Source organism: Coenobita brevimanus, chromosome 96 (assembly GCF_032717465.1).
Source record: "Coenobita brevimanus isolate Jiangsu-jjx chromosome 96, ASM3271746v2, whole genome shotgun sequence".
Taxonomy (NCBI): Eukaryota; Metazoa; Arthropoda; class Malacostraca; order Decapoda; family Coenobitidae; genus Coenobita; species Coenobita brevimanus.
In genome coordinates this window covers 21,434,292-21,460,865 of record NC_137049.1, presented here as the reverse complement: position 1 = coordinate 21,460,865, position 26,574 = coordinate 21,434,292, and the positions used below count along the sequence as shown (strand labels likewise).

General features: G+C 39.6%; 1 protein-coding gene and 2 pseudogenes across 1 annotated transcript in view; all 3 read left to right on the top strand.

Annotated features, from left to right (window-relative positions):
• The first annotated feature begins 6,689 nt into the window (after positions 1-6,689).
• On the top strand, positions 6,690-6,809 carry LOC145413587 (5S ribosomal RNA; annotated as a pseudogene).
• An 8,831-nt stretch (positions 6,810-15,640) lies between these two features.
• Positions 15,641-26,574, top strand: part of Cont (Contactin) — a 187,067-nt gene continuing 176,133 nt past the window's right edge. The window contains exons 1-3 of the mRNA XM_080283189.1: positions 15,641-15,698; positions 15,859-16,064; positions 16,727-16,842. Of these exons, the coding sequence (XP_080139315.1) occupies positions 15,641-15,698; positions 15,859-16,064; positions 16,727-16,842 (380 nt within the window). The remainder of the gene's footprint in view (positions 15,699-15,858; positions 16,065-16,726; positions 16,843-26,574) is intronic.
• On the top strand, positions 17,119-17,237 carry LOC145413585 (5S ribosomal RNA; annotated as a pseudogene).

Here is a 26,574-nt window from a genome sequence, read left to right as displayed (position 1 = left end):
ATACTGTATTGATAACTGATGTGATTGTTGGTTGATTCAGGAAGAACTCATTTATCATTATCATCTACATGTCATCATGGTGCTAATTAATGACCAGAAAGTATTTAACTGATAATTACAAGGCAGAAAAAGTATCAGAACGTGATTATGGCGTTTCTGTCCAGTGTAAATCATACGTCTGGCAGTTTGACTTGTTTATCGTCGTTATTCTATAGTTATGGTTTACTGAGGTGATACTAATTTATTAATAACTATTTATCGTACATGTGATTGCAGAAAAATATCGTAGAACTAGAATACGGCATTCTAGCAAATTTAAAATATGCGTCTGGCAGTTTTTGTTTATCGTCGTTATTCTTAGTAATTGCTTAATGGGGTGCTACTAAATGGTTATATACTTTAATTAGAATTTAGAAGAAGAATCATGAAACGATAATATCGCGTTTTGTCAAATTTAAATCGTACCTCAGGCAGTTAAACTAGTTAATTGTTGTTAGTTATGGTGTACTAAGGAGCTACTAAATGACCAATTACTGTACTACCTATCCTATATAGCCTGTAATTCGCACCCCCCCCCCCCCCCAAAAAAAAAAAAAAAAAAGTTTAATAAAAGGCTATTATGTTTTTATCACATTTTAATCATATGCTTGCCAGGTTGATGATACTGGATGTCACTCTTCAGTGTGCAGTGCTTGTCGCCATTCGACTCACCAGCTACGTCAGTCCCTTTACTCTGGGCGAGAGAGGACATTACACCGGGCTTGCTTTGTCCGGTAAGTTTGCAAAGTTTTTCCATAATTATATTCTAGAATGAAATACCATTTAATACAGTACTTTTTATTGAAACCAAGGCTAGAGTTAAGTAGGATTATCCTTATTTTAAGCTATAATTTGGGAATTAGGCATACTTTCTCCTTGTTTACCAATGTGGCTTTGTGAGTCTGATTTGTTACTTTTTATTTTCTTTAATATTCCTCAGTAGGCCGTTATTATTAATTCGCCAGAGTACCGTGGTAGTCTAGGGATTAATGAAGGCCATATTTAATCCCTCTACTTCGAAATCTGAGCCAAATGAAATCACAGTGGTTAAAATAGTTTAATGGTATGCCCATGGTTTTAAGCATCTTAGCGCCATCAGGTTAGTGATTTATTTCAGGCCCCACAACCCCACATTTCCTTAGCCTGTTGCCTGCATTTCCCCACATTTCCTTAGTCTGTTACCTGCATTTCCCCACATTTCCTAAGCCTGTTACCTGTATTTCCCCACATTTCCTCAGCCCATTACATTCATTTGCCCACATTTCCTTAGCCTGTTACCTGCATTTCCCAACATTTCCTAAGTGTTACCTGCATTTCCCCACATTTATTTAGCCTGTTACCTGCATTTCCCCACATTTCCTTAACCTGTTAACTTCCTTTCCCCACATTTCCTTAACCTGTTAACTTCATTTCCCCACATTTCCTTAACCTGTTAACTTCATTTCCCCACATTTCCTTAACCTGTTAACTTCATTTCCCCACATTTCCTTAACCTGTTAACTTCACTTCCCTAGTTTATTTGCATCAACCAACCCAAAAAATCACCCAAATATACCCAACATAACTTGCTAAATTAATATAACCCTTTTTCTTATATATACAGTAGTAATTGTCTTGTAACATCCTAGCCAGATTTTATGCTCTCTAGATGAAATGAGAATTTATTTTTTCTGCAGGTGAGATTGGGGTAGGTTGTGCATTTTTAAGTAAATGGACGTTTTTTTGTAATACTGTACTCCCGAAATAAAAATTTATATTGAATTTTCGAAATGTGATGGTGGGCAGCAGGCCGCGTACAATGCTTGGAAGGGATGAGAGAGGGGGATATGAAAACTGGGTGAGTGTAACCATCCACTCATTTGATCTGGCTATGAGTAGAAAATGGTTTGAGGCATATAACTAGAAACCATCCACTCACAAACTGTTCACTCACTTGATGTAGTAATATCAGAGGGGAAATGACCTTGAAAAGCCTTACTTGAAAACTTAACAAGCATTAATGGTTTCCCATGGACAGGATGTTAAAATAACTGGCAGAATTAGTAAACCTTTTGATATATATGGGTGTGGTGCAAATTTCATGCTCTTGTCACCACATGACACAGGCTGCATCTGAGCATTTTTCAACTGCTCATTACCATTTGATGCTGGATACGTCAAACAAAATGGACTGGTTTTGAGATGATTTTATGTCCATTTTTGGGTGAGAACAAAGCACTGCTCGTGTTTCCGTGTATCCTTCTGCCACACTTAACCCACCCCGTACGCAGAGTTGCCCCACTGCCATAGTCATTGTGCTACGAACCTTGCTCGAGGGTAAGATAATTTCCTTTCGCGCTTCATAAAATTTGCCGTTATTGACCTACAGTAATTCTTTCTACAGTACACCAAGATATAGCCAAATCTGCTCCCTATAACTTTTCCTCAGTAACATTTACCATAAATTTTATATTTCTGAGATACTGAAAAAAATAAGTATAAAAATAAATAAATTTGGGCATAATTCACATTTGGCTGATCTCTTTTACAACACCATAAGCAGGTGCATTAATTCAGCATTACAGTGAAAAAAAAAAACAATTAACGAAGCATAAATAAGGGTGTGGGGATAAATTTGTCTCTTGAACTGTTGAGTGCGGGGGAATAGCGCAGCGACGGTGGGCGAAGGGGGGTCTCCCAGTGTGTGGCCTTGGGCACCCAGGACTGTGGCTCAAGTACTCGCTTGTGGTTGGATGCAGCCTGTGTCAGTTGGTAACAAGAGGGTTAATAACCTCCCAATAGTCTATCCATCCATCCATCCAACCATCATCTGATCCTATGTTGCCCCATGAGGAGCGTAGGAGCCCGGGGCTTGGTAAGTTGGTCCTGACATTTAAGATGAGATTGACCAGCCTCATTCATCGCTGAGTGGCATTACGTGGGCAGTAAACCCCAACCATCCCTTGGATATAAACCTGCACCGACTCAATCTGATTGGAACCCCCTTAATTACCTACTAAACCACCATGCGCAGTCATTTGGTTATATGGTTACCACCCAGCATAGTTAATGGTTTCCTGGTGTACAGGAAAACATTTTGCTTGTCACTTAGTGTACAGTCACCCATAGGCAGAAGGAAACGAGAAGAAAGAAGAGGGAATGTAAAGTCATCCATAGACAGAAGGAAGAGGAAAGAATGAAGGAGAGACGAGGAAGAGAGGAAAGGGCAGACACCCAAAGCAGCACTACATCGAGTGGATGGTGAGCACCCCCATCTAACACAGCAATAAAAAATTGTTTAGTAAGATTTATAACAATGTCTCTGTCCGAACTTGTTATGGGGTATAAATTTTTTTTTTACCGTGATAAAGTGATTGACAAATACTGTATCATTAATAATGGATTTTTTACAGCACTGGATGTACTAATGTCTGAGCGTTAATAATGAACATAGAAAGTTTAAGCAGCCATTACCGTTTTTCTGTGGACTGGAAGCTAAACCATGCCAAACCAGAAAATTACCTCAATAGTCCCTAGAAACAAAAAAAAAAATAAATAAATATCTGTAACAATGTTTGAACTTAGACTGTGGGGATATAACTGGAATTGATTGTGACTATTGTGATTGATTTACTATGATGAGTGATCATTATAACAATAGAGGTATTTTTATTTACAGCCTAGGGGTCCCAAGAAGTCGCAGAATGCCTAATAGAGCCAGAGAAAATCGACACTGGAAGGTGATGTTCTCCTGACCACAATATCAAGACCCAGTTGTAAGATGGGCACAAGTCTCAATATCGGTGTCTCGTTTGAACCGCAATTTAGCCACAACTGCAAGAGTTACCTGCTTCGTGTAAGGGGCACATGAAGCGAAGGAGTATTGAGTAAAGGAAGGAGTTTTAGGCAAGGCTGTGACCTGAGGAGTTCCTGGAAGAGATGGGAAGTTTCTTGGGAAACTTGGGACCTTGTTTGTGGATGGATTGTTTGAGGTGAGGTTTAGTAGTTGGGGATTTTCTTTATGTACCCATAGTTGATCATTTATGAACATTGTAGTTTAAAAAACACACGTGCTGGAAGTGTTAAGAAGATTATCACGCTTGATTCATAGTTAAGAAAATACTTAAACTAGGTTAGCAGAGAAAATGCACACGATCCGGAGTGTTAAATCCTGTACTCTGAATTCTACTCAATTTGTAGGAGAGTATTTTTTTTGCGCCACACTGTAACTTGGCGTAAAATAAGGTTTAATCTTTTTATTTTTCTCGGACTTGAGAATTGAGAATTAATTTTCATTCTAACTCCCTCCCTCCCTTTTTCTTTTACCAGCTGAAGAGATTTACTTTACTACAACTTTAACTTTGTCTAAAATTCCCAGCTGTTTTATTTGCAGCTTTAATTTGACTTTAAAAATCCATCTCTTAGTATTTTCACTTCAGATTCTCACATCCTATACTCCTTAACTAGGCCTAAAACTACCACCTGTCTTGAAAGCCAGATTGTAACCTTACCCCATGTGCTGGTGTGAGGTGAGATATTTATAGTGTTCCTCCTCGTAACATAGGGTTTGGGTGGAGTCACCCCCTCCCTACACTATTGCCATGTTTCCTAACCCTACGATGTATAACGCCTGTGGTTTGTGTAGTAGGAATGATACATAAACATAACTCATACTAATATAACTGTAATGAAAGTGCTGACATGTATCAAGGAAGAATAAAACTATTCTGCATACTATATTATACGATAATAGAGAAACGTGGCATAAAAATTTGGCAGTGTTGCTCTAAAAATATTCTAATTATTATTTACTTCCCCAACACTTCTAACATTGCTAATTAATTTAGCAAGTATAATTGCAAGAAAATTTGAAGGGATAAAAGTGGGAAGAGGCGATCCTTTCATAATTAAAATAAATATATCAAACAGCTCTGGGGTGGCAACACTCACGCGACACGTGTTTGTGTGTACGCTGTGGGAGGTCATCAACCCCCTACAGGATTTAGGCCTATTGGGGAAACCTCTATAAAAAAAACGCGCCGTGACTTTTACCTCAAGGGTGGTGCGGAAATAAAGTCAAAATTATAATCCATACATAAAAATGGAAGTAAAAAACCATGGATGACACATAACAAAATCTAGCGAGAGAGAGAGAGAGAAATAATAATAATAATAATAATAATAATAAAACTTTATTTCCACTAAACAGTGGGTATTCTTATACATTATACAGTAGTACAGCATACAGTATGAAAGTTCTATACACAATATAATACAAGTTGATACATATGGTGGAGAATAGTGACAGAGAGGTAAATGGTTTAAAAGGTGTGGGGACACTTAGGTTAAAAATAGATCAATTAAGGGATTTAGGAACGAAGGCAGTGGGAAGGATTAAGACAGATGGGATTGTAAGATTAGGGAGTTTGAGCAATAGGGTAGAATGTATGCTCTCAATAAAAGTATAGCAATTATCAACGGCTAATTATTATACAGGTGTTGATGGTGGGGGTCTATATTTATAGGAGGTGTTGGTGGTGGAGGTATAGCGGGTGTTGTTGATGGGGGTGTTGTTGGGGGTAGGGGTATAGGGGGTGTTGGTGGCAGGGGTATAGGGGGTATTAGAAAAACGGAGATCACAAGAGGGAAACAGTGTCAAGGTCATCGCTGATGGAGAGGTCAGCTCGGAAACGTGGCAACAGTGCAGGGAGGGGGTGACTCCACCAAAACCCTACGTTTCGATCTGTCAGACTATAGTGTTAATAATTTTTCTTTACAGTCTCTATGTATGTGTGGGGCAGTGATATTTGTTGTATCATTTTCTTGGCAGTGTGGAGTAGGGATGATTTTTGTTGTAGTGTTTGTTTTTTGCAGTGTTGGGTGTTGATATTAACTGTAGCATTGTCTCAATTATTTTGCAGTGTGGATGCAGGTGCAGTGTGGCTAAACCCCTGCGTGATCCATGGGGCAGGGCTGACAACACCTCTGCCTGCTTGACCCTGGCTGGCTGCCTGAAGGCTGCATGACCTAGGACTAACGAGGTGGAGAAGGAGTGGAGTGGGTACCAGCGGTGGCCAGAGGGGGTGTGGTTGGGGAGGTGGGTATCCGGTGCCTGGCTCCGTGTGATCCTCCAAATAATCCTGTACACCCAACACTCCACCATCCATGCCAGTCGTCAAGCGTTGACCATGGGATAGAAAGGTGAGTCTGTGGTCCTTATTGTAGTTTGTAAAGCTCCCTGATGCCTCTTCCATAGTAATTTGTTCAGCTTATTACTCCTTGCCGTTTTATAAATTACAATGATCTTTATTCGTGTTGGTTAAGCCAGCTCCCTAACACTCAACACAGATACACATAGTTTCCTATGCAGACGACACAACACTTATATGTACACACAGAAATGCAAACACAGCCACACACATCCTCCAGCCTTACCTTAGCACACTAAAAACATGGTTCACCATAACCAAACTCAATATAGCCCCAGGCAAATCTACAGTGACTCTTCTCACAAACTGGACAGCAGAACACACACACACACACACACACACACACACACACACACACACACACACACACACGCACACATGCACACACACACACACACACACACATGCACACACACACACACGAGAGAGAGTGAAAGGGCGTATAATAATTACAAACAGGCAAGAAACGATTCATACCACGTTGAGTACACCGCTTCCCGTCCGATCAGCGAAGTTAAGCAACGTTGGGTCTGGTTAGTACTTGGATGGGTGATGGCCTGGGAACACCAGATGCTGTTGGCATCCCTACGTGTCAAGTGGGGTTGGTGGAGGGTTAGTGCCCCTCCCTGTAAAACAATTAACTCTAAGCCATTGGCCACCCCGTTTGGGATACATGGCGTCTGGCAATGAATGGATGAAAAGAAACGATTATACAAGAATAAGGAGGGAAGCCCAAAAACAGTTTGAGGAGGATATAATAAATAGAAGTAGTGATCAACCAAAGCTGTTTTACAGCTACATCAGGAGCAAAACCAAAGTAAAAGATACAATACGCAAGAGGGAATCACTTATACACAAGAGAAAGATATTTGTGAAGCCCTAAATAAGATTTTCCAATTGTTTTTTACAGAACAAAAAAATTTTGAGATGGACTATGTGGAACATGCATGTCCACACATACTACCAGATATACAAATAGCAGAAAAACTAATACAGGTGGAGTTAAGTAAATTAGACAGAGGAAAAGCAAGTGGTCCTGATGAAATTTCATGTTGGGTACTACGAGAATGTGCAAAGGAGTTAAGTAAACCATTATTTTTAATTTTCAGGAAATCCTTGAGTCAGGGTAAACTACCTGATATTTGGAAGAAAGCAAATATTGTCCCCTTATTCAAGAAAGGAAATAGACAAAATCCACTCAGCTACCGAACAGTATCACTGACCAGTGTTGTAAGCAAGGTATTAGAAAAGCTTATAAGAAAAGCTTGGGTAAATCATCTAGAAGAACGCAGTATGATAACAGAAAGACAGTTTGGTTTCAGAAAAGGAAAATCATGTGTTACTAATCTGTGGAGCTACTATGACAGAGTAACAAACACAATACAGGAAAGAGAAGGATGGGTGGACAGTATCTATTTAGATTTCAAGAAAGCTTTTGACACAGTACCACACCAAAGACTTTTATGGAAACTGTACCATCAAGGAGGAATTCGAGGCAAACTGTTTTGTTGGATGCAAGATTTTCTCATAAAAAGAGAAATGAGAACAGTACTAAAAGGAAACTACTCATCATGTAAAGAAGTGACTAGTGGAGTACCACAGGGTTCAGTGCTGGTACCAATCATGTTTTTAGTGTATATAAATGATATAAACAGTAACACTGGAAATGAGAGTTATCTGAATATGTTTGCAGATGATGCAAAAATACAAAGGAGAATTACTAACACAGACTCTTGTAAAGAGCTACAAGAAGAATTAAATAAACTTCATGAATGGAGTAATACATGGCAAATGGAATTCAATGTGGACAAATGTCATGTAATCAAGTTTGGTAAAAGTGGAAAAAGACCTGATTGGGATTATAAGTTAGGAAATAAAACCCTATACACATCAGAAAGGGAGAAGGACCTAGGTGTGATTATCAATAACAGACTATTTCCGGCTGACCACATCAGCGAGAAGGTATGGAACATGTATACGCTGCTTTCAAATATGAGAATAGCATTCACATACATAAATGAAGACATGCTAAGAAGGATAATAACATCATTCATTAGACCAACCCTGGAATATGCATCAGTAGTCTGGAGGCCTCATCTAAAAAAACACATAGACAAGATTGAAAAAGTTCAAAGGGCCACTACAAGATGGATACCAAGCTTAAGGGACCTAAGCTACGAAGAAGGACTAAATAAACTGAATCTACCAACACTACAGGAGAGAAGGAAAAGAGGTGACATGATAATGCTATATAAGTACGTATGGGAAAGCATCAGCAAGAGGACACTGCAAAAAACTGCATAAGAAGAGAGGTGATAAAGACGTAAGGAAATTCAGTTTCCCAAACAGAGCAATTGATCAATGGAATGCACTACCGAATGAAATAGTGTGTGCCAAAACAATTCACAAATTTAAGAATATGTACGATAAATATGGTTTAAGACATGGGACAGTACGAGCTTGACTCCATTCCTGTAAAGATACAGTTAGGTAAGAACACACACACACACACACACAGGGATTCAATCTAGGTGGACGTGTGACACCGGCGCTCCGTATCAAATCATCACGGCCAGTGGCATTACCTAAATAGTATCTTTGTATGAGTCAAGCTCAGTACCAGGTTTGACTAAATGATTGTTCATTATAAAAAGGAAAAAAATAATAAGTTTCAACAAGACTTGTAAAAACAGGAAATAGAACCAAGACGAAAGAATACGCTGAGTCATCTCTGAGGTTTGTTTACAACAAGACGGAGATTGTAAGTATGTGCTTTGCACTTTAAGTATTGCAAAATGGATACATACTTCAGTAAAACAAATTTGGAAAAGAAAAGGGATAAAGGTAAAAAGCAAAATGATGATTTCTACCAAGAAGTGGTTGAAGTAGAGACCCACAATAGACTGGTTGAACGTGTAAACAAACTAGAAATGGCTTTCAAAAATGAAATTGATGAAATAAAGAAGCAGATGCACATGCAAAAGGAAGAAATAGAAAAACTAGGAAGGGAGGCCAATAAGAAAGACACAACCATCAGTGAACTAACCGTGGAATTGAGTACACTTAGGAAGAAAACTAGTGAAATGGCAAGTACAGTAGTCAATCACGAGAGTGTTATGGAAGAGTTCAAAAATGACACAGAGACAATTAGGCAAGTTATCAGTCTTATTGACCAGAGCAGTGATATTGAGGAGAAAATAACACAAGTAAATGAAGCTGTGCAAAGCGACAAAAATGATGTAGAATCCACGTATGCAGAAATGGTGAAAGTAAAGAAAGACTTAGAAACAAGGGTGGAGGAAAAAAGCAGTAAAAAGGAGGTGAAAAGAATAATCCAAAACAATCCAAAGTTAGTCAGAGATTCAGTAGAGATAAACAAATCAATAGTAATCACTGGTATAGAAGAGGATGAAGTTAAAAACAAGATCACAAGAGACAAAAAGGAGATGGCAAATGTAATGAGCTTACTGAAAGAAGTATCAGAGGAAATCTGTAGTAAAGACATAGAGGAACACAAAAGGTTAGGGAAAGCAAGACAAGACCTCTAAAAGTGACTTTCCAGAGTGTAAACACTTTGGAAGAGATACTAAAAAATGCAAAGAATCTTAAGGAAAAAGAGGAGTTCAAAAATGTATGGATAAAAAGATGCCTAACACAAGAGGAACTGGAATTACTGAAAGAGAAAATGGAGGAAGCAAAAACAAAAAATGATGGAAGCTCAGAAGAGAACAAGAAGAAATTTTTTTTACAAAGTAATAGGATTGCAGGTACGAAAGTGGTACACAAACAGGATGGAAGAAAAAGGAGGAAGGTAGTAGAACCATGTCATGACAAGTATATAAACAAGATGATAAAGTTGATATACTCAAATGTGGATGGAATGGTATCTAAATTACTAGAGATGAATGATTATGTCAGAGAAAATGAACCACAAATAATATGCCTAACTGAAACAAAATTAATACCAAGGATATCAAATGACATACTAAACTTAGAGGAATTCAGTATATGGAGAAGAGAGAGAGATTTAAAAAAAGGAGGAGGAATTATAATATTAACTAAGAAAAATCTGAAAGTCAAGGAAATAAAACTAGATATACCATCACAAGTAGAACTGATTGCAGTAGAGATCGACACATCTGAAGGTAAAGTAATTGTAGCCAATTTGTACATGCCACCCAGATCAAACACATGGGAAAGAGACGAATATGAGGACCTGGCAGAGAGTACAATTCAGAGTATAAGATCATTGCTACATAAAATGGAAGAGAAATCGGAAAGAATTATACTAACTGGGGACTTCAATACAAATATAAATTGGAATACTCTAGATATAAATAGCCAAGAAAGCTGTTGGGACCAAAAGCTCCTGGATCTCGTACAAGAGTTTTTCTTAATGCAACATGTGAGGGAAACCACCAGAAAAAGAGGACTTGATGTACCTTCAGTGCTAGATCTAATATATACAAGGCAAGAAAATGATACTGACAGTTTAATATATCACCCTCCACTCGGCAAAAGCGATCATGCAGTACTAAATTATAACTTCAGGATAGCATATGACATAGTAAACAGCAATGATACTTACAAAAAGAGCCTAAACTATAAAAAGGGAAATTATCAAGACCTAAAGAAGTATTTCTTAGAAGTTGATTGGGAAAATGAGCTTAGAGGACAAGATTTAAATGCTGTATATAAAAAATTTTGTGAATATTATGAAATAGGAGTCCAGAAGTACATCCCAAAGCACAAAGAAGCAGATAAGAAAATACAGAAATGGTTCAATACAGAATGTAAAAAATCAAAAGAAAGAAGAGATTTGTTGTGGAATAGATACAGAAGACACAATAGTGAAAGGGCGTACAATAATTACAAACAGGCAAGAAACGACTATACAAGAATAAGGAGGGAAGCCCAAAAACAGTTTGAGGAGGATATAATAAATAAAAGTAGTGATCAACCAAAGCTGTTTTACAGCTATATCAGAAACAAAACTAAAGTAAAAGATATAATACAATCCATTACGGACGAGGGAATCACTTATACACAAGAGAAAGATATTTGTGAAGCACTAAATAAGAATTTCCAATTAGTTTTTACAGAAGAAAAAATTTTGAGAGGGACTATGTGGAACACGCATGTCCACACATAATACCAGATATACAAATAGCAGAAAAACTAATACAGGAGGAGTTAAGTAGATTAGACAGAGGAAAAGCAAGTGGTCCTGATGAAATTTCATGTTGGGTATTACGAGAATGTGCAAAGGAGTTAAGTAAACCATTATTTTTAATTTTCAAGAAATCCTTGAGTCAAGGTAAACTACCTGATATTTGGAAAAAAGCAAATATTGTCCCCTTATTCAAGAAAGGAAATAGACAAAATCCACTCAACTACCGACCAGTATCACTGACCAGTGTTGTAAGCAAGGTATTAGAAAAACTTATAAGAAAAGCTTGGGTAAATCATCTAGAAGAACACAGTATGATAACAGAAAGACAGTTTGATTTCAGAAAAGGAAAATCATGTGTTACTAATCTGTGGAGCTACTGTGACAGAGTAACAAACACAATACAGGAAAGGGAAGGATGGGTGGACAGTATCTATTTAGATTTCAAGAAAGCTTTTGACACAGTACCACACCAAAGACTTTTATGGAAACTGTACCATCAAGGAGGAATTCGAGGCAAACTGTTTTGTTGGATGCAAGACTTTCTCATAAAAAGAGAAATGAGGACAGTACTAAGAGGAAACTACTCATCATGGAAAGAAGTGACTAGTGGAGTACCACAGGGTTCAGTGCTGGCACCAATCATGTTTTTAGTGTATATAAATGATATAAACAGTAACACTGGAAATGAGAGCTATCTAAATGTGTTTGCAGATGATGCAAAAATACAAAGGAGAATTACTAACACAGACTCTTGTAAAGAGCTACAAGAAGAATTAAATAAACTTCATGAATGGAGTAGTACATGGCAAATGGAATTCAATGTGGACAAGTGTCATGTAATCAAGTTTGGTAAAAGTGGAAAAAGACCTGATTGGGATTATAAGTTAGGAAATAAAACCCTATACACATCAGAAAGAGAGAAAGACCTAGGTGTGATTATCAATAACAGACTATCTCCGGCTGACCACATCAGCGAGAAGGTACGGAACATGTATACACTGCTTGCAAATATGAGAATAGCATTCACATACATAAATGAAGACATGCTAAGAAGGATAATAACATCATTCATTAGACCAACCCTGGAATATGCATCAGTAGTCTGGAGTCCTCATCTCAAAAAGCACATAGACAAGATTGAAAAAGTTCAAAGGGTCGCTACAAGATGGATACCAAGCTTAAGGGACCTAAGCTACGAAGAAAGACTAAATAAACTGAATCTACCAACACTACAGGAGAGAAGGAAAAGAGGTGACATGATAATGCTGTATAAATGCATATCAGGAAAGGAGAAAATAGACATAAATGATTACTTAACATATGGAGAAGCATCAGCAAGAGGACACTGCAAAAAATTGCATAAGAAGAGAGGTGATAAAGACGTAAGGAAATTCAGTTTCCCAAACAGAGCAATTGATCAATGCACTACCGAATGAAATAGTGTGTGCCAAAACAATTCACAAATTTAAGGATATGTACGATAAATATGGTTTAAGACACGGGACAGTACGAGCTTGACTCATTCCTGTAAAGATGCAATTAGGTAAGAACACACACACACACACACACAGTACTTGGTGTAACGTACATAAATGTCAGTTGAACAACATATCACAAACATTAACCTGTAGGAGCCAGGGGTGGATCAACCTATCCACGTCCCAGAACCGGGCTATTTTTTGGAATTTTTATTTTCCCTAAAATATTTTTTTTTCCCATTATAAATCAATCATAACGACAAAAAACACATAAAAAGCGTGTACTTACTTTGTTGCCGGCTTTCAAGGCCACACACTCTCTATTCGGGCCTCCCACCACCCTCCGCCACGCTTCGCTCCTCACAGCTGGGCCGCCCTCCCTCCCCTCCCCCACCCCCACCCCCACCCCCACCCCACGCCACTGCTAGCCAGCATCACCCCTCACACCAGACAGGCCATGACAATACTTTGAGTCAATTTGGCATGCTAAGAAGTTCAAACGCCTGCGGAAAAGGAGAACGTCATGTGACGTGAACCGTCATCTGTCGACTGCAGATCTTATGACGTGAACCGGCGCCTAGGGGTTAATGATAAATTAACACCTTAAGGTCACTTGCCCATACAACTTCTGGACACAACCACCTCCACCACAATATACAAACAATATATGCATTCAGTGATGAATTATGCAAGCCCTGGTTGGGCTTCTAACCTCACTAAAATGCACTACAACACACTACAGACCATACAGAACAAGGCCCTCAAAATAATCACAGGCTGCACAACTACTACACCCACAGACCACCTACACCAAGAAACCAAAGTCCTCAAAGATCATCTAGACATGAGAGGCACCGAAATTCTTGTCGCAGTCCACACACACCCACATCATCCTGTACATTACGTGGCAGCACGACCACACACACCAAGGAACATCAAAACAACACCCAGCACACGATATCATACACAAGTACTGTAATCTCGCCCGACTCAGACCAGCTTCCAGAAGCATATCCATACTCAGATCACTTGCCGCTCCATTCAGTCACTCAGACAACACACAGTTGCATGTACGACCTCCTGACATCCACCCTTCTGAATGCTACCTCCCTTGTGAGGACAGGGTCCACCTGGCCAGGCTGAGATGTGGGCATCATCCAGCCCTCTTATCAGAAGAGGCTGGATGACTCAGTTGCTGATGCCAGTCCATGATGCAACACAGCACCCCATACAATTAAGCACATTGCACACAATCGCATGCATCAACAATGCAACATACACTCCTTGAGATCTCTGTGGAAAAGCCCGGTCTCAGCCGTGGCCTTCCTTAGGGACTCAGGGCAGTTCTGCCAGACTGCCCAGGGAACAACTACTACTATTACTACTACTACACATCTTCCATAGTGATGTGATGCTTATTACACTTGACAATGCATTAAAAACTCAGTTCTGAAAAATCAATAGTGTTCATTATCTTTTAGATGGAGATATTCAGTTTTGAAGCCTATTTCCTGTAGATCAGTGGCAGAATTAGCAAAAATTTTGCAGCATATTTTGTGTTGATCAGTGGCAGAATACAAATACTTTGTGTTAATGTTTAGTTGCTAGCTAATTAGTTGTAGGGGAAGCAGACCTTTGGGATGCGTGTGCCCCTTTATTCCACTATAGTCGTTCTATTTTATGAAGGCAGTTTGGGTGGGGCACCCCGTCTGGGATACATGGCGTCTGGCAATGAATGAATGAATGAATGAAACTACTAATTTTATTTTCTTTATTTTCTCTCTTGTTTTCGACTTTTTTTCAACACCACCTCTGAGGTAAAAGTCTATAGGTGCTTTTTTTTTTTTTATAGCTTCCATGGCGGGAGACTGACCGAGTATGACCCGCTCACGCAGGGCGTCCCTCGTGTCACCACCTGACAATGTCGCAAAAGCAACTCTGACAAGTCTTATGAGATTTATACTATACTATAGCTTTTATATTGAATTCATCTATACAGAGTGTTTAAAATTCATTTATAAGTAGTTACTAGCTTAAAATAGGAGAGTGAGAGAGAGAGAGAGAGAGAGAGGTGAACACAAATAATTACACGTGTGTCGCCGGCGATGTGACAACAGAGCTAACAGTGTGAGGTCCCAAATCGCACCACCCAAACTGCCTTCATAAAATAGAACGACTGTAGCAATGGACTGGCCCCCATGAGCTGTTACTTAAACGCTCGCACATGCAAGCGCTGCCCACCAAACATCTCGAATGGCACACATCCTACATCTCCCTCTCGAGATGGCTTCTCTTGAAGAGAGATGGCAATCTGACATAACAAAAACAGGAAATAAACATAATGGTAACGAGCATAAATCATTTGGGCAAAGCAATTCTTAATGTCACAAAATAAATAGTAATGGTACATAACGAATAGTAAATCTGTGTGATAGAAGTGGCAAAGATTATTGAGGCACAATGTGTTTAATACCAATATATTTAAGCCACATGCAAGACATACTGTATAGAGGCATAGTAGTCCCAAAAATGTAACCAACAGCTGTATGGTATTGGTACATACTATGGTATGTGTAACACAAATCAAACCAAATCATAATACAGGCACAGTAGTACTCAGTATGTACTGGAAATACTTAGCCTAACTTATCAGGTACTTAGTACTTGACAACTGCATGAGTCATTTAACCTAGTGGACCATTATGGTACCCGTCATGGGCGTCCTGGAGCAGCCAAGGGTGGCATAAGAGACTGTGATATGGATGTTGGGTTGGCGGGTGGGGCAGAGGGTGGTGCAGGTGGCTGTGGGGAGTGCACCAGGTGTGTTTGTGGGGGGGGGAGGTGTACAACTGACCCACAGGTGCCATTTGTTCCTGTGTGAGAGGCGGCCACTACCATATAGCCACACTGTGTATTGCCTGTGGTGTAGAACCTCCAACACAATGCCTGTTCTATCCCACAGTTTGAAGGTCTGTTCCAGGCTACAGCAGCACTAATTCCCTGGTGGTGTCAGGATGTGCAGCCATTCTTGGGTCTCGGCTACCTGTTTCTTGTGCCTTTGCAGAGCATGGTGCCAATGCCTATCAACCTGCAGGTGCCACTGGCAGTAGGCACCCCATCCCGGAGCTGCCTCCCAGTGGCCAGTTGGGCGGGGGACTTATTAACCCCAGGGAGAGGGGAGTTCAGGTACTGAAGGAAGGCTAGCAAGACCTTGTCTGTGTTGAGGCTGCCACGCCCAGTGGAACTGTCCCGTATCAACCTTTTGGTGGTCTTTTCGGCTGCCCCTGCACGACCATTTGAATGTTGACACTGGGCGTACAAAAGGTATATGGCCACGCCCCGTTCTCTGAAGCTCAGGGATAAGGAACTAAATAGAGAGGCTGCCAGAGATTAGTGTGGAGAGCCACCATTAGGTGACAGGGCTGATGCATGAAAGCATGTAGGAGCCATTATAAGTGATTAAACTATTGTATTGAGAATAGGGAATTCATGAGTGATATTTGATTGATATCTACTGTTATGATTGGATTTCATGATTTTTATGATAGGATATATGAATTTAATGACTGAATTTTGTTTGATAGAAGTAGTGAATTTCATGATTGATTTTTAATTTTGATAGATTTTCATTTTTTTTTTTTTTTTTTTTTTTTTATGGTGACTGGGTATTATTTTTAAGATTTTCATGGTGGATTTGTTTATTATGATTGAAATTTATTTGTATGATTTTCATGGAGCTTTTATTGACTGAAATTTAATTGAATGATTTTGTGATTTTGATTAATTATACCTGAACAGATAATAAGACAAGCCTCAACTCACAACTAATGTAAAGTTCGTTTTTTCAGAGTGACATTGTCCAAGCTGCCATCGACCCCAAGCCAGACAGTTGTGGCCAAGATCAAATGGGTCACGAATATACGGGTGTCATCGTGTTGGGTGATGCGCTAAGGAGAATTATAAGGTTAGTGCAGTGTGTGTGTGTGTGTTTCCCAGGCTGGAAGTATCACGAGGTTAGTTCATTTTGTGTGTGTGGATAGGTGAGGATTAATAAAGGATAGTTTTGCTTTGTGTGAGAGAGAGAGGTGAGAATTATCAAGGTTCAGTTTTGCATTTACGGGTTGGTGAGAATTATTGTGTGTTTGTACATGCATCTTTTAGTTATATATCATTTCATTAAAGTTGAAATTTCTTGATTTTTCAATATTTGGTGCCAAGAAGCTTTAAATAATTTTCTTATGGTGATTTTTGTGCCACGTTGAGTACACTGCTTCCCGTCCGATCAGCGAAGTTAAGCAACGTTGGGTCTGGTTAGTACTTGGATGGGTGACCGCCTGGGAACACCAGATGCTGTTGGCATCCCTACGTGTCAAGTGGGGTTGGTGGAGGATTAGTGCCCCTCACTGTAAAACAATTAACTCTAAGCCCTTGACCACCCCGTTTGGGATACATGGCGTCTGGCAATGGATGGATGGATGGATTTTTGTTCAGTTATGTCTTATGTGAATGTTTTTGTTTAGTTATTGTGGTTGATTGTGTTTTATGTTTTATGGAATTTTCAAAGTTTTAGGATGTGTTGTGTGTAAATATTGAGAAAAAAGACCATTTGTGTTGTGTGTTTTAGGTGCCAAGAAGCTTTAAATATTTTCCTTGTCATGGTTATAATAGTCAATCGGGGTAAATAAAAACAATGTGCCTTTGCTTCACTGATCCTGTTTCAAAGCAAACTGGCAGACTGGATATCACATGGCAGTGGGTACATAACCTAAAACATGACCTATGAATTAAAATTAAATAACCAGTCAGTGCTGCGATTTTAAAGAATACAGTACGTGGATTTTTTTTTTTTTTTTTTTTTACCCCGGCTATTGGGGAAAGTGAAATCTGTTTTCGTGGTAAAAAAAAAAAATAACAAAAGCTGAAACTAATGGAAATACAGCTTCCAAAAACTAATGAATTTTCGTTAATAATATGTACAACACATTCATACATAACCTATAATTAAACTAAAAAAAATTGACAGCATACATCCAGACTATAGGTACATGATTTCAGTTACAAATCAAGGCTGTACCTCCGCCAACGAAGTTGGAGATTATGTATTCACCTGTTTTTGTGTTTCTTGTTTGTATGTTCACACAGTCTTCAAGAGTTCTCAATGAATCTCAATAAAATTTTGTGGAAGGGGGGACCATGGCCCCCCAAAAAGAATTGATTATATTTAGGGGCAGATCATGATCCTGCAATTGCACAGATAGAGGTATGCACTTTATGAGTGCCTTCTTGTCCTTTATATATACTGGTATCTTAATTGTTAGGACTGATTCGTGCAAACGTCACATTCTTCTAATGTTTTGCCTATTTAAGAGAAGAAAATCCGAATCTAACAAAATTTTTTAAGCATTCATGAACTTCTGCTTCTTCAGAAAGATAATTGTAATGCTTTCCATGAAGTTTATCTTAAGTGTGAAGCTTTGGTGGACCTTACACTATTGTTTTGTTGTATATTTTGCATTGTTGTCTTTTATCTCTATTTATTGCCAGACGCCTCAATCCCATTTGGGGTGGCCCCAAACAAAACGCCTCCACGTCACCCTGTCCCCCGCCATTTCACTGCCCTGCCCCCAACTCACACCCCCCTCTCTCATATACCTCTCCACCCCATCCCTCCATCTCATCCTCAGCCTCCCCCTCCCTCTTTCCCCCTCCACCTCACTCACATACACTCTCTTCGTCAGTCTTTCACCCTCCATCCTCTCCACATGGCCAAACCACCTCAGTGTGTTCCTCATAACGCTTCCTATCACATCCACACCACAACGCTCCTTTATATCCTCATTCGTCAGCCTGTCTCTTCATGTGACTCCACAGGCTCCTCTTAAATAGCTCATTTCCACTGCTCTCACTCTTGACTTGTGTCTTTCCAACAACGTCCAAGTTTCACTTCCATACGTTAGAGTTGGTATCACAATATTGTCATGTAGTAACTTTTACACTTCCATGGTCACTTCCCTGTTTCTTATCACTGCTTTCAAAGAACCAGCAACCTTTCTTCCCTGCTGTACCCTTTCAAGCACTTCACCCTCCAAACCTCCATCCTTACTCATCACACTACCCAAGTACTTAAATGTACTCACATTTCCAATTCCTCACCATCCAGCCTCGCTGTACATTCACTGACCACCTCTCTCAAAGACCATCACTTTACTCTTCCCTGCATTCACTTTAGATTCCGTTTCTTACACACACTCCCAAACTCATCCACCAAGCCTTGCAGCTCCCCTTCGTCTTCACTCAGCAACACAGTACCATCTGCAAACAGCAGTACAGGGAGTTTCCAAACACTATCCTCTCTCACCAGGGCCTCTCCAACATCCACTACCCTACCTTGTACCTCTTTTATTACCCCATCCATGTACAGATTGAACAACCATGGAGACATGATACATCCCTGTTTCAACCCAACCTTCAAAGAGAAAAATTCACTTAGTTCACCATCCACACGCACTGCAGCCTTAGCACCGTCATACGTACTCTTCATTCAGCAACTTCCCATCTACTCCATATATTCTTAATACTTTCCACAATCCTTGTCTATCCACCCTGTCATATGCTTTCTCCAAATCCATGAAAGCCGCATACAACTTCTTTTCCTTCTCTAGAAACTTTTCCACTAAAGATTTAAGAATGAATATCTGATCTACACAACCTCTTCCCTTCCTACAGCCTCCCTGTTCTTCTCCAACTAATTCCTTTGTTCTTTCTCTAACTCTGTCAATAAGTATCCTACCATACACTTATCCTATTATACTAAGAAGACAAATGCCCCTATGATTATCACACACTTCTTTTTCCCCTTTTCCTTTGTACAAAGGAATGATTATATATAATGTTGTCTTTTAGCTGCAATAAAATAACAGGTTTTTAATTATCTCTTTGGGGGTGTCTGTACCCGGGGTAAAAAACCACATATCTATACTGGAGTTACAAAAGCAGGCAGGTCCTGTCTCTTGGTTTGGCTCTGAAGGGCAACTGTCACTGGTCACCTGAAAGTAGAATGAATGCAGTGCATTCAAAGCACCTGAAATAGTATTACTTAAAAGAAAAAATGCCCAAAAAGTTAAATGAGCAAAAAATATTCTTCATTTGATCATAACCTGGCACTAAATCACTCTTGGGCAAATCTGCATACACATAATATGGAGTATAGGTAGGCCTGTCACCACATCAAAAACTATCAAAATTAGGCAACAGCTGAAGAATGGCAGGGCTGTGTTACTTTTTACCCTAACTTGCCCTATGTTTTCTTTTACCCTGATTGATTATATTGCTATGTCACGTTTGAATGTTTTTATTTGTTATTTTTAGTATTGCATTGTTTTTGTTTTTAAATGTTTACTGTATGTTGGTGTTTTCATGATTTTGTTTACTATAATTTTTTGTATTGTGTAATTGTGCACTTTGTAATTGTGTTATTTGTACTAAGTGCCAAGAAGTTTTTTTTTTCCTTCTCCTGATTATTCAGTGTTTATTATGTCGTTGTTTGTATTTGTTGTATTATTGTTTTATTGTGTGGTTTGTGGCAGAAGACAGTACTACAGCTCTGCATCCTTTACATAGCACTTCTTTGTGACTAGCATGTTATTCTAGTTTTATTGTAAAATTTTTGCATTCAAGATGGAGAGGTGACATATTCTGGCCAAGTTAAATTATTTGAACATTTATTGACATCTTGTTAATCTCTGTTCATGGTAAAAGGGCAGGAAATTTGTCAGACACACACACACACACACACACACACACACACACACACGATATGCTGACATAGCTTTTAATAGGATACAGATGGTTACATGAGATCAGTAGGCAGTTAGCTATATTGGGATGGTGTGAACTAGAAGGTATAGGAGTTCTGACTGAATCTCCTTGGGTTCTAGACAGATATACCCTCCAATCTGATTACTCTTTTACCCGTACAGTGATAGCTTGATTATCTGTGTTTGGAACATCAGTTTTCGGCATATCTGGCCTGTGATTGAATGGTACTGGTGCAGTAACATGTAAAATTATATGTACGATAGCTCCCATTTAAGCAGTGAGTGACTGGTTGCTAGCAGCGAGTGAGCCATGGGTAAGTGGGAGAGAGTCTCCCCACCCACCCACGCCTCCGACTCACAACGCACTCACAAGGGTGGTGGGGTGGAGTTTGGTGAGGCAATTGATAAGGAAGGGAAGCCACTGCCGGAGACATGTTCTTGTTTGCTCATTCTGTGGTTCTTTCTTGTGTGCATTTGTGAAGGCAAGAGTATTGATACAAACTGTAATGTTTTCCAATAACCAATTTCTTACATCTTTATCTGACACAGCTTTTCCACATTTTCTGTCGAGGGTAAATAAGAACGACGGTGACGCACGGATTAGAGGTGTTTTTTTAATGGACCTCCGTTTCCATCCATTCATCCATCATCCAATCCTACATTGCCCCATGATGAGCACAGGAGCCCAGAGCTAGGCAAGTTGGTCCTGACATTTAAGATGAGAGTAACCAGCCTCACTCATCCCTGGGTGGCATTACGTGAGCAATAACCCCAACCATACCTTGGATGTAAACCTTCACCGGCTCAGTCCGACTGGAATGGCTTAATTACCCACCACCAGGTGCCATAATTTGGTTATATGGGTACCACCCAGCATAGTAAATGGTTTCCTGGTGTACAGGAAACCATTCCCAAGGAAAATAATTTTAATAGATACATCTTGGTGATCGACAGTTGATGTTTGTTCATAAGATATTGGAGAACAATCAAAATAAACCTACTTAATGATATTACAGGGATCCGCCTGAAAGCCCTTGATGGTGTTCACTGCTGATCCCACTGACTTGACATGACATCAGCTCACCAAAACAAACAAATTTGTACAATTTAGAACCATAAATAGCAGTGGAAACCCAATTGGGGGGCTTTGTCCCCCAGACCTTCCAGTGATTAAAACCTACCTAACAGCATGCAAAGTATAATGTGTATTACATAAAACTTGCACCTAAACAATATTGTATTAAGAGCATTCATTAATCCTGGCGCATTTGTCACATGACCATGCGATGGTGAAGGTAGATGTGATCATGAAATAAATCTTTATATACATCATCAGGACACATCCATTAAAGTGTGATACAGGTTAGTAAAACAGCACTTGTTGATTTAAATGAATTGCTTCATACGCAGTAAAATATGTGGTACACAGTATTGCCAACAGTAATGGAACCTGCAATTTATTAACATTTTAAAAATCCATCCATCCATCCATCATCCAATTCTATGTTGCCCCGTTAGGAGAGTAGGAATCCGGGGCTAGGCAAGTTGGTCCTGACATTTAAGATGAGCGTGACCAGCCTCACTCATCCCTAAGTGGCATTACATGAGCAATAAACCCCAACCACCCCTTGGATATAAACCTGCACCGGCTCAATCTGATTGGAGCGCCTTAAATTTCCCACTAAACCACCAGGTGCCATAATTTGGTTATATGGTTACCACCCAGCATAGGAATTGGTTTCTTGGTGTACAGGAAACCATTTGTTTTGTCACTCGGTGTAGAGTCACCCACAGGCAGAAAGATGAGGAAAGAATGAAGTAAAGACCGAAGAGGGAATGTAAAGTCACCCGTAGGCAGAAGGAAGAGGAAAGAATGAAAGAAAGACAGAAGAGGAAGAGAGGAAAGGGCAGACGGCAGACACCAGAAGCAGCCCTACATCGTGAGTGGCTGGTGAGTGCCCCCACTTGCACTATACACTAATCTGTAAAAAATAAAGGATCCGTCAACACTTCATCACTTTGACGTAGGATACACCAACGCGTCCAGTCGAAGCGATGGTTGGCAAACATCGCGGCCAGTCGGAGATCGTCGGTAAACATTGCTGCAGGCGACCTGGCTGCCTCCTTAACTACCCACAATTAGGTATACGGTAATTTGTCATTTTCCAGTCACTTTTTGCTGTCACATTTCAACAGTCAACTCTGTATCGCACATATATCAAAATTACTTCACCCTGCGATTGTGTTTGTTATAGGTGGAATGGCTGCTCCTGTTTGGTAAAGATTTACCATCAGTCTGACAGCACTTTTTTTTTTGTTTCCGACGCATTAATTGTTATTTTGGACTGTTGGGGCAGCCCTTCACACCACACAGCCCAGATCATTAGGCTGTCACTGTATTCCCGTCAGTTAACCCGCCTCATCCCGACCGCTTTTCCACCACTGACTCCCCCCAATCCTGACCTCTTTCCCCCCCCCCCCCCCCTCAAACCTCCGCTTTTGGTGAGAAACATCGAAAATTCATAGAGAAATCTCTTACCTAAGGTTTAAAATACTTGATCCAGGTAGCAGTACCTCCTTACCTTACTGGGTTTTCTAGCAGGCTGGCACCAAAGAAAACGAGTTCTATGGGGGGGTAACTATTTCACACCACTCATAAATGGTATTTATTTACTTGGTACGAATTTATCTGTAGTACGAGAGTATATTGGTTTTCAAACAGTAATATTGGCATTATAAGCATTGTTTCACTCACTGACTCATCACCATACCTGACCTTTTTTTGCCACATTGCCTGATCATCATTTCTGACTGTTTCTTCCTCTAATGCTATGTAAAGTTTGTTCTCCACATTGTAATCGATTGAGGAATCACTCTGGCCCTGAATTTCGTACCGTGGTATGACGGCTTTACTGGCCAGGTCGCTGATAACAGGCGAATTGCTGAGACAGTGGCATGCGGGGGGGGAGGTCATGCTGGGTAAGGCATTGTCCCTGCCTGGCATCTTGTAGAGGAAGGTGTCCAGTGTATATGTACCAAAAATCACTCGCGAAAATTGAAAACTGTGCAAATTAGAGACCTTGCAATTGATTCGCGTTTATGTACGTCGATGGGATTGGCAGTGACTAAACATGTGGATGTTAATTCATGTTGATGGGACCAGGCTTGGAGTAATTACATATGCTTTCAGTCAATTACAATTATAATTAGAATTACTTGCCCATTATTACATTACAGTTACAAATACAATTACAGGGAAGGAAAAAAATGACAAATACAGTTACAGTTACAATTACTCAGTTTTAATACTTCCAAATTACAATTACAATTACAACCTAGTTTGTGTTCAATTATATTTCAATTACTTATACACAGGTAAACAAAAATAAGAAATTGCAGATTACTCAAAACATTTATACTTTTTTTTTTTTTTTTTTTTTTTTTTTTTTTTTTTTTAGTATCATCTAATATTAAATACATTGATGCAGCATTCCTGAAAATTTTAATACAAACACAACACAATTATCCTTCTCTCTCTCTCTGTTCAGTATATCATACTATATACGTTTATCAAAGTATTTGTGTGATGTAATTATAATTGTTCTTCTCCTAAATGCTCAATTACAATTACAAATACAATTACTATATTACTTAAAAACACAATTACAAATACAATTACTATATTACTTAAAAACACAATTACAATTACAATTATAATTACACATCATTAGGAATAACAAATTACAATTACAGTTGTGTTAAAAATGTGTAATTAAGTATATTTCAGTTAAATTACAATTACAATTACTCCAAGCCTGGACGGGACACTGCGGGTTAAAGAAGCTCCAGAACACCTTTTCCCAAGTGATTTATTTTGTTTTTAACGCCTTACTCCCCAGTTGTGTGTTACAGCAGAATTCAAACATTGCCATACTTTGCATAAATACTGTAATGTCATTCATTTATTCATTCTTCATTCAGTCCTACATTGCCCCATAAGGAGCGTAGGATCCCGGAGCTAGGCAAGTTGGTCCTGACATTTAACCCTTTAACTGCGGGTGTCATCCCAGAATGACATTGCAAAAACTGGACCAAACCACGGGTGTCATTCTCGAATGTTTGTGAATATTTTGAATACCGCGCATTTTTTCCGTGCGCCAATTGTTTCAAGGGAGAGTAGCTATTAAGTTCTTTCACTCTAGCCGACCCCCACCTCCCTCCTCCCACCCCCCGGGCCCCCCACCCCACCCCAGACCAAACACGCATCAGTATCTGTCCAGCTGTGTGAGTGACAACACTGCTGATGTGGCAGAGAAGTGCGGGCAATTACAGTGCCTTTTACCTGCCTCAGTGAACACAGAGTGGGTGTTTATCGTATGTGCAGTGTTCATATATGTTTATAGTATTATTATTAGAATGAGGTTGGCATTTGGTAATGGTGTGTGAGCGAAAAATAGTGATTACAACACCGCTGATGTGGCAGTGAAGTGCGGGCAATTACAGTGCCTTTTACCTGCCTCAGTGAACACAGAGTGGGTGTTTATCGTATGTGCAGTGTTCATATATGTTTATAGTATTATTATCAGATTGAGGTTGGCATTTGGTAATGGTGTGTGAGCGATAAATAGTGATTTTAGATCGCTCACTTCTAATGGCACTGCCCATTCAGTGATAGTCAACGAAATCATGAAACCTACATCATTGCAAAGCCGAAGGTTAGTACTTTCTAATGGTACCTTATTTTTCGCTCTAGATTTATTCTGTGCAGAGTTAAAAAGGTTTAAAGTTTGTTTACATTTTGGCTGGAACCCCAGCGGGAGAGGCCAGTCGGGGCAAAACAATGCCCGCGGTTAAAGGGTTAAGATGAGAGTGACCAGCCTCACTCATCCCTAAGTGGCATTATGTGAACAATAAACCCCAACCACCCCGTGGATATAAACCTTCACCGGCTCAATCAGACTAGAGTGCCATAATTACCCACAAAACCACCAGGCACCAAAATTTGGGTTTATAGTTACCACCCAGCATAGTAAATGGTTTCTTGGTGTACAGGAAACCATTTGGCATGTCACTCAATGTAGAGTCACCCACAGGCAGAAGGATGAGGAAAGAAATAAGGAAAGAAAGACGGAAGATTAAGTGTAAAGTCACCCGTAGGCAGAAGGATGAGGAAAGAATGAAGGAAAGACAGAAGAGGATGACAGGAAAGAAGGATGGAGGAGAGGTAAGGGCAGACACCCGAGAGCAACACTACACCATCCACTCACTCCGTGTAGTGCTGCTCTCGGGTGTCTGCCCTTTTCTTTCCATCCTTCTTTCCTTCCATCTTCTGTCTTCTTTACTTCATTCTTTCCTTGTCCTGCCTATGTGTGACTTTACACTCCATCTTTCTTTCCTTCATTCTTTCCTCCTCCTCCTGCCTGTGGGTGACGCTGATACTAAAGGATATTAACTAGTTGTACCTTTGATAAGTGGTATATTTTGCTCTTTACACCCTACTAACCTATTGTGTTATATAAATCCATCCAGTATTGCCTCACACCTTTTCTCAAGTGATTTACTTTGCTTAATACACCTTACTCTGATATTACATAAATACTTCCAGCATCTCCTGACACCTTTTCTCAAGTGATTTGTTACTCCTTACTCTCCTATTACTACATACATCCTCCCAGTTGTTTAACACCCATTCCTAAGCAGTCTTTTTTAAAACACATTACATTCCAAGTATCATCATACTCTGCATAAACATCCTAAAGGATACAGTACTAAGCAGCTTTATCCAAAAATAAACCACAAAGGAAGAGGTGTTAGGAAACTTCTTTAACCCCTTCGTGCACCATGACTCAGAACAAGTCAAAACTGTGTTAGTCTGAAGA